The following is a 12678-nucleotide window of genomic DNA, read 5'->3' on the forward strand; positions in this document are numbered from 1 at the left end:
AAACAAAATTTTACGTCAGTAGGATATAAAGAGCCGAGTCGACTCGGTTCGTTTAGGATATACATAGACTCGAGCTCGATTCGAGCTTTTATTAATAGACTCGAGTTCGACTCATTTGAAAATCACTACGCTCACAAATAACTCAAGTTCGGTTCATTAATAGCTCGTTTATCATGTTTAACAACCTGACTCGAGCTCGACTCGTTAAGTGAGCTCGTTAAACAAGTTCATTTTCAAAATCGTTTTAGAGTTCGTTGAGTATTTTTAATAAAAAAAACCAACTATTATATGAGAATTTAAAAGTCGTGATTATCATTTTATAAGATTTTAATAGCTTACATTTCAATAAAATAATAATGTGAGAGAAAAACTCATGGCCAGGCAAACTAGCCTGAAACACTAGCCCAGCTCATGCTCAATCTCGCGAACATGTTCATGAGCTTACGAACCAAACATCTTTAAACTCAAGTTCGCTCGATATACTTAACGAACGATCTAGAACAAGCTTCTTACCAACTTGAACTCCTAGTAACTTGCATTACATCCCTAAGCGTCATGGAGTTCGAACATAATTATCCTGACCTATCGCAAACTTGAGTTTTGCTTTAGGTATTTTAAGGTAATTTATCCATATTATAATATTTGAATAGTTTTTAAAAAAATCAAAATAATTTTTTTTTTTTAAAAAAAATGCACTTTAACTGAAAGAAGTCATTGCAACCGAGAGCCTAGTGTACATAAATTCTCGGTGGAAGTCTATAGATATATTATATACAGTTGTTTTCATATACAGTCACTAGTCAACTTTTTATCAAAATCACGACTCAGGAGAGAATATAAATAAAATAAAATAAATAATAATGTCTAAGATGAAGCACTAGTATGTAACGCCACTAACGACGCATAGAAACCATCAGTGATCTTGATGAGGTTATCGTGCTTCCCTTTCTCTACTATTACTCCGTTCTTAACAACAGCAATAATGTCTGCTCCTTTAATGGTCGATAATCTATGAGCCACGACCACAGTAGTTCTATTCACCATCACTCTATCGAGAGCATCTTGAACAACCCTTTCGGATTCCGCATCCAGTGCACTTGTAGCCTCGTCCAATAGTACTATTTTGGGATTTTTAATCATGGCACGTGCTATGGCGATTCGTTGCTTTTGTCCACCTGACAATTGAGCTCCCCGTTCTCCCACCATTGTATCATAACCCTGCAACCATCAGGGAAAGTTACAATTCCGGTCTTTTATATTTTAAATTTTAATTTAGTCTTGTATACTTATAATTATACCTGCTGCAATCCACTGATGAATTTATGGGCATTTGCTAGCTCAGCAGCAGCTATAACTTCTGCCTCTGTCGCATTTCCTCCCTTGCCGTACGCGATGTTGTCTCGAATTGTTTCATTGAACAAGATCGGCTCCTGGCTTACCAATCCCATCTGCTGTCTTAGCCATTTCAGCTGGAACTTCTGAATGTCGACTCCATCAATTGTGATCACACCTGAATGGGGTTCATAAAATCTTTGCAATAAAGAAATCACCGTAGACTTCCCACTTCCACTCACTCCAACAAGAGCCACCGTCTGAAATTTTAATTAGATGCATTACTATACAAATGCATAAACACTATCAAGTTCAAAAGAAAATTGGAGAAGGGCTGACCGTACCTTGCCACTTTGTATTTTCAATGATAGATCTCGGAAAATTCTAAAATCAGGTCTGGTTGGATACTTGAAACTGATATGTTCTAATTCAATTTCTCCTTTGAGATTTTCCAGTATCATGCCAGATCCATCACTTGGATCAATGTTTGATTTTCTGTCAAGAATGGCAAATATAGAAGCTGTGGCACTCTTAGCCTTGCTTGAATCGGGGGCAAATGTACTTGACTGTGATACTGCAACCGCTGCCATGTTTAGTGCAAAGAAAACCTGTACCCATGGCATGACTTACTAACATAACTATTGTTTTGAATGTTGATAATTATCTTTTCTGAATTTATTTTGATTATGTGTGAGTAGCTTACGTACACGAAACACATCAGAGAATGTTGTTTTTCCAGCATCAACGAGCCGAGCTCCAGCATAAAAAGCCAAAGCGTAGGACGCAAATACCAAACCTAAAGATAGGCCAAAGCCAATTCCACTTATTAATCCTTGTCTTACTCCCATCTTTACTGGGTCTTCACACTTTTGCCTGTATATCTCAATCACCTTTTCTTCTGCGCAATATGAAGCAACTGTTCTTATAGTTCCCAAAGCATCATTGGCCACTTGACTTGCTTCTTCATACATCAACTATAAGGACACAAGTTTGAGATAGTCATAAACAATCCACATCATTATACCATTAAAAAAAGTTTGTAATGACAATCAAGATTTGATAGAAACCTTTGCATCTGCACTAAACCCCATCATGAATTTGAGTTGCACATATCCATTTAACCCAATGAGAGGTACTATGCCAACGACTATAAGTGCCAGCTGCCAGTTTGCTAGGAAAGCTATAACCAATCCCACCGCAGCTGAGGATAGATCCTGAACCAACTGTGCAAGTGCATCACCTACTAGAGCACGAATTGTAGCAGCATCAGCCGAGAGCCTCGCACCGATCACTCCACTTGAGTTTGCAGGTTCATCAAACCAAGCAACTTCCATGTTGACAACCTTTTCAAAACACATAAGCCTGATTCTCCTTATCAATCGACAACCAGCCATACCAAAGAAAAAAGTCCTCAATGGATATGCAACTAATGACACTGCTCCAAGAACCACAAACATGAGTGCCCAAAATCTTGAATCCTCTCGTAATTTATGCGGTGGTTCATAGTAAGTTTTAATAACATACGAAAGCAGTATGCCAAAATATGGAACTATTGCCCCATTAAGTATGGCTGAAAGACATCCCACGATTAACATTGGCAACTCAGGTTTGTTAAGGGCAGCCAAACGGCTAATTGGAACTTTCGGATGCTTGTTCATTTCATCATAAGAGGCAAGCTCCAAATTATCTATTTCAGTTCTGGAAACACTGAGTCCCCTGGACAGGTCAAATGTGATTGACATTGAGTGACGACTACTAATACTTCTTAGCCTGGAAGATCTCTGACTCATTAAATGGAGAAGTGACGCTCTCTGACTCGTCTGCCTACCATAATATTCCATACTTAAACTTGCTTTGTCTTGTTCGTCAACTACCTCTGTGTCCTTGTGTGCTTCTTGCAAGCGGATGAGCTGAGAATATGCTCCTTCAGGATCTTCTAATAGTTCAGAATGTGTACCTGATTATATATATACATACATAAGTATTAATTACATATGTTTGACATTTGATTTCTATAAGAAAAACATAAAAGTAGGACGGGCATATACAACATAATGTGGCTACCTTTTTCAATCATCTTTCCTTTGTGGATGACAGCAATAATGTTGGCATTTCTAACTGTGGTCAAACGATGTGCAACGATGACAGTTGTTCTATTGATCATAATCCTGTCAAGAGCTTCTTGAACAATTCTCTCTGATTCTGCGTCCAGTGCACTTGTTGCCTCGTCCAAAAGTAATATTCTTGGGTCTTTTAGAATTGCTCTGGCTATAGCTATTCTTTGTTTTTGTCCACCAGAGAGCTGAGCCCCATGCTCACCAACCGTAGAATCTAAGCCCTGTAAATATCAAGAGTTTAACATTTAACAGCACACTTTGGAAGGAGTAAATGCAGAAAAATTCATAAGATCCCATGCTACAAGCTAATTAATTTTCAGGCATTAGATGAACTTAGTTAGCACCTGGGGAAGTTTATCGATAAACTTAGCCGCATTTGCTAGTTCAGCGGCTGCTCGAATTTCTTCATCAGTTGCACCATCTTTTCCATAGGCAATATTATCTTTGATGCTACCCATAAAGAGTACAGGTTCTTGACTGACAAGACCAATTTTCGATCTCAACCACTTGAGCTGGAATTCTTTGATATTGGTTCCATCTATTAGAACTTCACCATCACTTGGATCGTAAAATCTTTCAATCAAGCTAATGACAGTTGACTTGCCGCTACCACTCTGTCCAACTAATGCTGCGGTTGTGCCATAAGGGATAAAAAGAGAGAAACCACTGAAGATTTCCTCAGTGGGTCTGGCTGGATAGCTAAAATAAACATCTTTCAATTCTATATTTCCTCGAATGTCACCAAATATCATTCCAGTATCATCAAATGGATCTATCTCCGGTTTTCTGTCTATAATCTCAAACATCTTGAATGCTGCAGCTCGTCCCGCTGCAAATGCGGCAATGCATGGGGATGCTTGCCCTAGAGACCTGATTTATATAGTTAACCAGATCATCACCGTCATGAACTGCCCAAGTTGGGAATAATTTGATGTGCATAAATATATCAAACAATACTCACATAGAACCCATTAATACCGACACAATTGCAGTAAAAATGTCACCTCCGTTGTATCCCTTTTCCAAGATTATCTTTCCACCATACCAAACAGCTAAAGCGTAACTGCAGAACATCATAAACATTACGGATCCAAGACCAAGTCCCGTGGCCAGCCCTTCATACACACCTGATTTGTATGCCTTTTGTAGGGAATTGCTATAGTCAGACACGGCTTGCTTCTCCCCGGTATACGAGGCAACCTGGATGTAGTTGTATATATGTAGATATCAATTACCAAATATCATGTATATGTTTCCCTTGCTCAAAAAGTTTAGACACAAACTAGCTATATACCCAAAGCCTCGAGGTGAGATTGAATACGAACCATTCGAATTGCGCCAATTGTTTGTTCAACCACAACTGCTGCACTAGCATATGCATTTTGAGCACGGGAAGCCATCTTGGCTACCATATGTGACATAACTCCACCAGATATCATGAGTGGAGGTATAGATGATAGCATGACAAGTGTGAGGAGCCACTGTTTACTGAAGGCAATGACAAAGCCTCCAAAAAATGTCGACATTAATTGTATAAACTTCCCTACCTGCACCATTAATGGTTTATCATGGTGAGTAAAATATCACATATAATTAAGGGATGTATGCATGTAATATACATATATAATATTAGTACCTTTTCCCCCATGGCTTCTTGAATAAGAACCGTGTCGCCGGACATTCTTCCAATAACTTCCCCAGTATGTACTTCTTTATCAAAGAAAGCAATATCCTGCTGCAAAATAGTTTTTAGATAAAGGGTTCTAATTCGTGCGGCCTGTCTCTCTCCAGTGATCATCCAACATGCCACCTCTGCAAATTCAAAGTTGATGATTATTAATTAATTAGACAAGAAATTTTATTTTGAAATACATGTTTATGTATTATATTTGTTGCAGGTGAGAAGTAATTACGGAGGAATGCAGCAGCACCGCACCCCAAAGCCACATACACAAGCTTCAGTGATACCTATACATTATAAAATCATTCGTCAGAATTAATTATTCCAAAGACTTACACATAGCTTCTATGTAATGATGAATTAATTGTATACATTTATGTATCTTATATGCAAAAAACAAATAAAAACAACAAAAATGAATGCATATACGTATAATATATGTACCTTGCTAACAACCGGAAGTATTTTACCAGATTGGTTACCACCGAATGCATCTGCCAATTCACCGAAGAGCAATGCCATAAGGGCCGGGTTTAGTCCATGCCCAATGGCTGCAATGGTGCCAACTACTATCAGTAATTTATCCCAAACATCAGAAAAGCTGAAAAGCTTGTAAAATGAAACCGTCCCATGCCCTCCTGAACTGCTCTCATCTTCCAGATTTTTACCTCTCGATGCCAAAGCCTCTTCTTCTGCCGCCATTCGTGTAACTACGTACTTTGAAACAACAAATAATTGATGACAATCTGTGGGTATGCGTGTTTCAATATATCATCTCGACCTGATCAAGAAATAAATAAAATCATGGAAAGCTGGAGCAGAGTTTACGTTGGAGAAGATGAACACAGAAGTAGCCTGATGCAAGATTTAGGAAGGGGAAGTCGTATATATATTTGGTATATAGTTTTGTAATTAATTTGTTGAGTGTTTCAACTTTCAAACAAAAAAGTTGGTTAAGTTGGGTTACGTTGGTTCGGTGCAATTTCCCCTTGAGATCACCATTATTAGCCTATATTCAACGGTCCAGGGATTTACAAACTTCATCTTTTATGTACGCAATATAATATTGTGTCCGCCAACTCAAACCAGATTAAAAAATAATAATATTTACCTGACCCAAATCATGATTGACATGTTGGATAAATTTTACGTAAGTTTATATGTGAATAATTATGCGTTATACGTATTTTACTAAGTTAAGTCTAAAATAAATTGATTAACTAAGGTTTTAGATTATTGGGTTTTAATGTATCTAATAGGTCGCAGGTCTTTAATGTGAGAGAAATAAGTGTAATTTCTGTTTTTATGATGAGCTAAAACAGAAATATGAGAAGATAATGATAGACATTATCTATAGGTCAAGATCCCCAGATTACGCTACATCACGTTCATTATTCTCTTTCTAATTAAGAAAATAGTTCAGAAGAGAAAATTAAAGGATTCTCTCAAAGAAAGAGCGCGTAGATCTAGAAGATCACGACATGTTTTACAGAATTCAGAATTATGGCTATAGGTACACTTCCGCTAAGTTTTCAGTCAAATTTTTAATGATTTAGCATTATGCATTCTGTGGTTTATGGGTTTTCTCCCAACAAATGGTATCAGAGTCACTCATACTTGAATCATTGAGATTTTTTTAAAGTTTTTGGATACAATTTGGTTCGAGATCTAGAAAAGAAAATTTTGTTTGAAATTTTTTGATATAGTTACAGATCTGGAACTTTTTTTGATAGAAAACCAATTCTTTTAAAGTTTTAGTTTTGTTAAAGAGATTTTTGTTGAAAATTTAAGGCTCCGGTACGAGAATTTGATTTTCATCTAGTTTTTGTTTTAAAAAAGAAAACGTACAGATTTTCCTTGCAACTGTATGGATTTTCGGGTCAACCCGTATGTATTTTCGACCATTAAAATAAAAAAAAATAAAATTTGTTTCAGGTTTATTCGGTTAAGGTTAAATATTCAATTTTTCAAATAATGATAAAGTTATATATATTTTTAAAATAGATTAATTGAAATAAAATGTCGCCAAAATAAACTTTTTTATAAATTAATTTTATTTTGAAATATAAAAAGATTTTGGTATATGTGATTTATATGAATATTAACCGGCTCAAAAGAAAGTTAATATTTAATATAATCACATATGAACTTGTGGTGGTAAACATGTGATAATTTTTCGGTTTTTCATGAGAGTAATAAATCGGCCCAAAGGAAGGTTGTTATTTTACATGATAGTTACTATCAGTGTTTGACTGATACACCAGGATATCATTTACAAGTCAATCTTTTGTCCAAAGATGAAACATTAATGGAGTGCTCGATATTCTGTTTATGGGGTTTATATTATTTGAATTTATTGATTATTTTATTTGAATATTTGATTGAACATGTATGTTTGGTATTTTGTTCTCTATTCAAATTTTGCTTCCGCAAATATTCATCCCAACATAAATTCTATTCCTACATTAAATGGCTCAAATTTTAAATCGTGGCAAGAGAATTTATTGATAGTTTTCGGAGTCATGAATTTGGACCTTGCGATAAGGGTTGACTCTTCTCCCGCCTTTACAGATAAGAGTACCTGTGAAAAGAGGGAGTTTGTAAAGTGGGAGAGGTAGAATTGCATGTGTATTATGACTATGAAGAGGACCATTCCAGAAAAATCCAGGCCCACAATGTCTAGTGACATTGCTACAGCTAAGGCTTTCCTTCATGACCTCGAAAAGAGCTTTGCTAAAATATAAAATTCAGAAATTGGTACACTTTTGGCAAGCCTTGTTCCAATGAGGTACCGGGGTAAGAGCAAAATCAGGGAGTACATTATGTAAATGTCTCCTCTCTAAGGACTTGCTGGTGCATCTGGTTTTGATATCTCTTCTTCCTAAGTTTGACCAGTTCAAGATGAGCTACAACTGTTAGAAAAATACCTGGTCTTTGAATGGGCCCATCTCGCACTGTGTTCAGGAAGAGGAAAGGTTGAAGTAAGACAAGACATAAAATGCTTATTACGCCTCTACTTCGAATGATAAAGGAAAGAAAAGGAAGGATAAAGAAGCTGCGGATACACAACCTCCGAAGAAACAACAGAAGAATCCAAGTGATTCTCAAAGTTCTGGATGTTTTTCTGTGGCAGTTATGGGCATATGAAGAAGCAATGCAGTAATTATCACGCTTGCCATGATAAAAAAAGTTATGCTTTTGAATATGGTTTGTTCTGAGGTTAATTTAACTTCAGTACCTAGACACACATGGTGGATAGATTCTGGTGCAACAACTCGCATCAGTGTATCTATGTAGGGTTGCCTGAATTTCCGAAAATGATGCTGAAAGATTCATCTACGTTGGTGACGACAAAAAAGTTGAAGTTGAGGCAATAGGAAAATTTATATTATTGTTAAAGACTGGAATATATTTGGATCTTTATGAAATATTTTTTGTACCGTCTTTTAGTAGAAATTGATTTTCATTTCTGCATTGGACAAATTTGGTTATTTTTTTCTGTTTTGGAAATGGAATATTCACTTTGTTTCTCGATTCAAAATTGATTGGTTCTGGTTCTTTATCATGATACAATAATATTTATTCTTTGTATGTTATTACTTCATTTAATGAATCTCTGCAAATAAGTAGAGGTACTAAAAAAATTAACCAGTGAGATTTTAGCTGCATTATGGCACAAAATATTGGGTCATATCTCTTAATAGAGAATAAGAAGACTCGTGTCAGACGAAATTCTCATACCTTTAGATTACACAGATTTTAATAATTGTGTTAATTGTATAAAGGGGAAAAAACCAACGAAAAGATATTTGAAGTCAACAAATATTCATGCATCTTAGAATTTATACATACTGATATTTGTAGACCAATCGCTTTGGTTTCTTGAAATGGTCAACATTATTTTATAACGTTCACAGAAGATTTAATATATGGTTTCATTTATCTCATTCATGAAAAAGCACAATTATTGGATGTGTTCAAAAACTATAAAGCTGAAGTTGAAAATTAACTTGGCTTAAAGATTAAAAGCATTAGATCTGACCGTGGTGGTGAATACTATGGTAGATATGACGGTTCAGGTGAACAACGTCCAGGACCTTTGCTAGATTCCTAGAAGAATGAGGTATCGTCCCACAGTACACTATGCCGGGTTCGTCCACTATGAATGGTGTTGTTGAAAGATGAAACAAAATGTTTAAGGACATGGTGAGGAGTATGATCAGTCATTCTATCTTACCAGAATCACTCTGGGGAGAAGCACTAAAGATCGCAGCATATATCCTTAATAGCATTCCAACTAAGACAGTGACAAAACCCCTTATGAACTTTGGACGGGTAAAAACCATAGTTTTAAGCATTTGCACGTTTGGGGATGTCCAACTGATGCAAGGCCTTATAGGCCTAATGAAAATAAACTAGACTCAAGGATGGTCAGCTGTTATTTTATTGGATACTCTGAAAGATCTAGGAGGTACAAGTTTTATGATCCCACAAGTAAGTCGATTTTTTAGTCAGGAAATGCCTAGTTCTTTGAGCATGTTGAGTTTGCAAGGGGAGATAAAGTAAATGATATTGTCTTTGAAGAGGAATTTGTTAATATTCTCATAGGTGTTTTGGACATTGACCAGGATCATATTCCTCACTTTGACAAAGACACTATACATGAAGACAATATTAGAGATCCTCCCATTCTAGATGAACAAACTCAAGCACCTCCGGAACCTGTGCCATTAAGGAGATCCACTAGAGAGCGGAAAAATGCAATGTCAGATGATAACATTGTATTTCTTCAAGAACATGAACAGGCATTGGACTGATGGATGATGATCTTATTATCTTTCATCAAGCCATGGAAAGTTCTGAGACTCAAAAGTGGAATGATGCCATGAACGAGGAAATAAAGTCTTTGATGGGCAATGATATATGGGATCCTGCTCATTGCCTAAAGGTACGAAGCCCATTTGTTGCAAACTGATATTTAAAAGCAAGAGGGATTCGTAAGACTATGTGGAAATGTATAAGGCTTGTCTTGTCGCTAAAGGCTTTACACATAAAGAAGGCATTGACTAAAAAATCATTTCTCAACGGTTTCTTCGAAAGACTCTTTAAGGATTATAATGGCTTTGGTGTCGCATTTAGATCTTTAGCTTCATCAGATCGATATAAAGATTGTGTTTCTAAATGGTTACATCAATGAAACCATTTATATGGCGCAACCAGAAAATTTTGTGTCCAAAGACACAATTATTACGGTTTTCAAATTAAACAATCCATCTATAGGCTCAAGCAGGCATCTCGACAATGATATTTCAAATTTCATCAAGTGATCATCTCGTTTGATGTTGAGATGAATTTGGTTAATGATTGTGTGTACCATAAGTTCAGTGGGAGTAAGCATATTTTTTTGGTTTTATATGTTGTTGACATTTTGTTTATATGTTGATGACATTCTGCTCGCTAGCAACGTCATAGAGTTGTTTCATGACACCAAAAGATTTCTAGCTAAGAATTTTGATATAAAAGATCTTGGTGATGCATCTATTGTACTGATATTTAGATACATCGGGATTGTTATCGAGGTATTCTTGGATTATCTAAAAAATGCTATATCGGGAAAGTTCTCAAGCGATATGTGATGCAAGATTGTAAACCAACGGATACCCATGTGGCTAAGGGATACAATTTAGTCTCAAACAATGCCAAAAGAATGATTTTGAGGAACCCTATGAATCTGCAGTGGGGAGTGTGATGTATGTTCATGTTGTACACGTCCAAATATTGCTTACAGGATAGGAATGTTGGGACGATATTTAAATAATCCAGGAGTGGAACATTGAAAAGCAGTCAAAAGGGTTTTGCGGTACCTAAAGAGAACAAAAGATTACATGCTCGTATATCGAAGATTGGATCAGCTTGAGATAATTTGGTATACTGACTCCGATTTTGTTAGATTTCAAGATAGTATGAAATCCACGTCGGGCTACATCTATCTCCTTGCTGGATGTGCCATTTCCTGGAATAGTGTTAAACAGTCTCTTATAGTCTCTTCCACCATGTCAGCAGAGTTTGTAGCATGTTATGAGGCATCCAATCATGGAATATGGCTGTAAAATTTTGTTATGGGACTACACATTGTTGATGGCATTGAAAGGCCACTAAGAATACATTGCGACAATAAATCAGCAGTTATTTATTCCAATAACAACAGGAGCTCGACGTCAAAACATATAGACATCAAGTTCCTGGTTGTTAAAGAAAGAATTAAGAGTGGAAAGTTATCTATTGAGCATATTCGGTACAAACTCCATGGTTGCGGATTGGCTTACTAAGAGACTACCCCCCAAACGGTTTCATGAGAACACTGCTCGTATGGGTATTATGTCAATTAAGGAAATTCAGTTTTAATAGGAGTTCGTTATTTTAAATGCTTTACAGTTGTAGACAATTTCAGTTACAATTATGTTAATTTTTTTTTCGCAGAAATAAATTTCAAGTTAAGTCATACTCTAATTATGATTTAAAGTTTGATCTCAATAAAGTTAAAGGAGGACCAATTGGAAATAAGCATGTTATTATCACATTGCATGAAATTTCCATGCTACACATCCACTTTATGATCCATGTCTATTGGAGCATTTCATGTTCGCAATCTTGATTTTAATGTTAAAAAAACTTATTATTTTGTTTCTAATAAATTTATCTAAGTACGTAGAAAGCTACCGAGCCTAAAATTAAGCTATCGAGACGTAAACTGAAAGTACCAACTGATTGCTCAAACTGAATCAATTCAACTAATATATCAAAAACCAGGTCAACTGATTGTCCAGCTGATAGGTAGTTCAGCAGAAGACCTTCAGAATCCCGAACAAATGATGAAGAGTTCAAATGATGAAGATCCCAGCTGACCAGTTCAACTAAATCAGTGAAATCAATTCAGCTGACGAACCAACTGATTTCACCACACTAATTCAACTGACCAATTCAGAACATCAACTAGGAGCTGACTAGTTTGCAGAACACGACAAGCTTATCTAAGTGGAATCCAGCTGTGCATATTAAGGAAAGCAATTTTCCAATCAAAAGACAATAATGGACTTTGCAGCAGAGCTTAAAGTCAAGACGTTTCAGAATGAATGCTAGAAAGGACAAGACACAAATATCGAAGAACGTATTCAACTGCAACGAACATATTTGATGAGTGTTGATGTATGGTCATGAAGCCTCTATAAATACAAGATCAAGACCATCAAAAAACAAGTGCGTGAAGATCAGAAAGAAAAGAATACTATGGCATGCCAACAGCTAAGTCTAGACGTAAAATTCTCAGTGTGTGAGAACACTTTCGTGTTGTAATCATAAGATCAGTTTTCACACACGCACACACCATCACTCACATATACAGAAAATTGATCTTGCTGAATAGTTGAGTGAGTCTTGCACAAAGACATTAAACAGGTGTATGCAGTCTTTTATACATAGACATTAAACAAGCGTTGGCTGGAAGTTGCTGCCTTCAGTCTAGGCTAGGATTTTAGTTAGGCAGTGGTG

The 12678-nt window shown here is 36.2% G+C and overlaps 1 protein-coding gene across 2 annotated transcripts; it reads right to left on the bottom strand.

The window, feature by feature from the left end:
• Positions 1-744: 744 nt before the first annotated feature.
• Positions 745-6087, bottom strand: LOC140833696 (ABC transporter B family member 21-like). 2 transcript variants are annotated; one of them, XM_073198014.1, is made up of 12 exons: positions 5575-6087; positions 5363-5417; positions 5086-5261; positions 4775-4996; positions 4411-4649; positions 3794-4319; positions 3397-3670; positions 2400-3289; positions 2040-2306; positions 1677-1940; positions 1299-1592; positions 745-1218 (listed from the first exon to the last, which is right to left on the bottom strand). In XM_073198014.1, exons 1-12 carry the CDS (start codon positions 5830-5832, stop codon positions 865-867), a joined length of 3819 nt encoding a protein of 1272 aa, XP_073054115.1. In that variant the 5' UTR covers positions 5833-6087; the 3' UTR covers positions 745-864. The 2 variants fall into 2 exon arrangements, with proteins under 2 accessions (XP_073054115.1, XP_073054117.1); XM_073198016.1 differs by lacking the exons at positions 5086-5261; positions 5363-5417; positions 5575-6087 and having other exon boundaries at positions 4744-4992.
• Between the last annotated feature and the right edge of the window lie 6591 nt (positions 6088-12678).

Source organism: Primulina eburnea, chromosome 6 (assembly GCF_022965805.1).
Source record: "Primulina eburnea isolate SZY01 chromosome 6, ASM2296580v1, whole genome shotgun sequence".
Classification (NCBI taxonomy): domain Eukaryota; kingdom Viridiplantae; phylum Streptophyta; class Magnoliopsida; order Lamiales; family Gesneriaceae; genus Primulina; species Primulina eburnea.

Coding starts and splice junctions, on each gene's coding strand:
- LOC140833696 (XM_073198014.1), bottom strand. CDS start 5,832: ATGGCGGCAGAAGAAGAGGCTTTGGCATCGAGAGGTAAAAATCTGGAA. Junction 1,941..2,039: donor CATTCTCTGATGTGTTTCGT/GTACGTAAGCTA, acceptor CCATGGGTACAG/GTTTTCTTTGCACTAAACAT. Junction 1,593..1,676: donor TGAAAATACAAAGTGGCAAG/GTACGGTCAGCC, acceptor TTAAAATTTCAG/ACGGTGGCTCTTGTTGGAGT.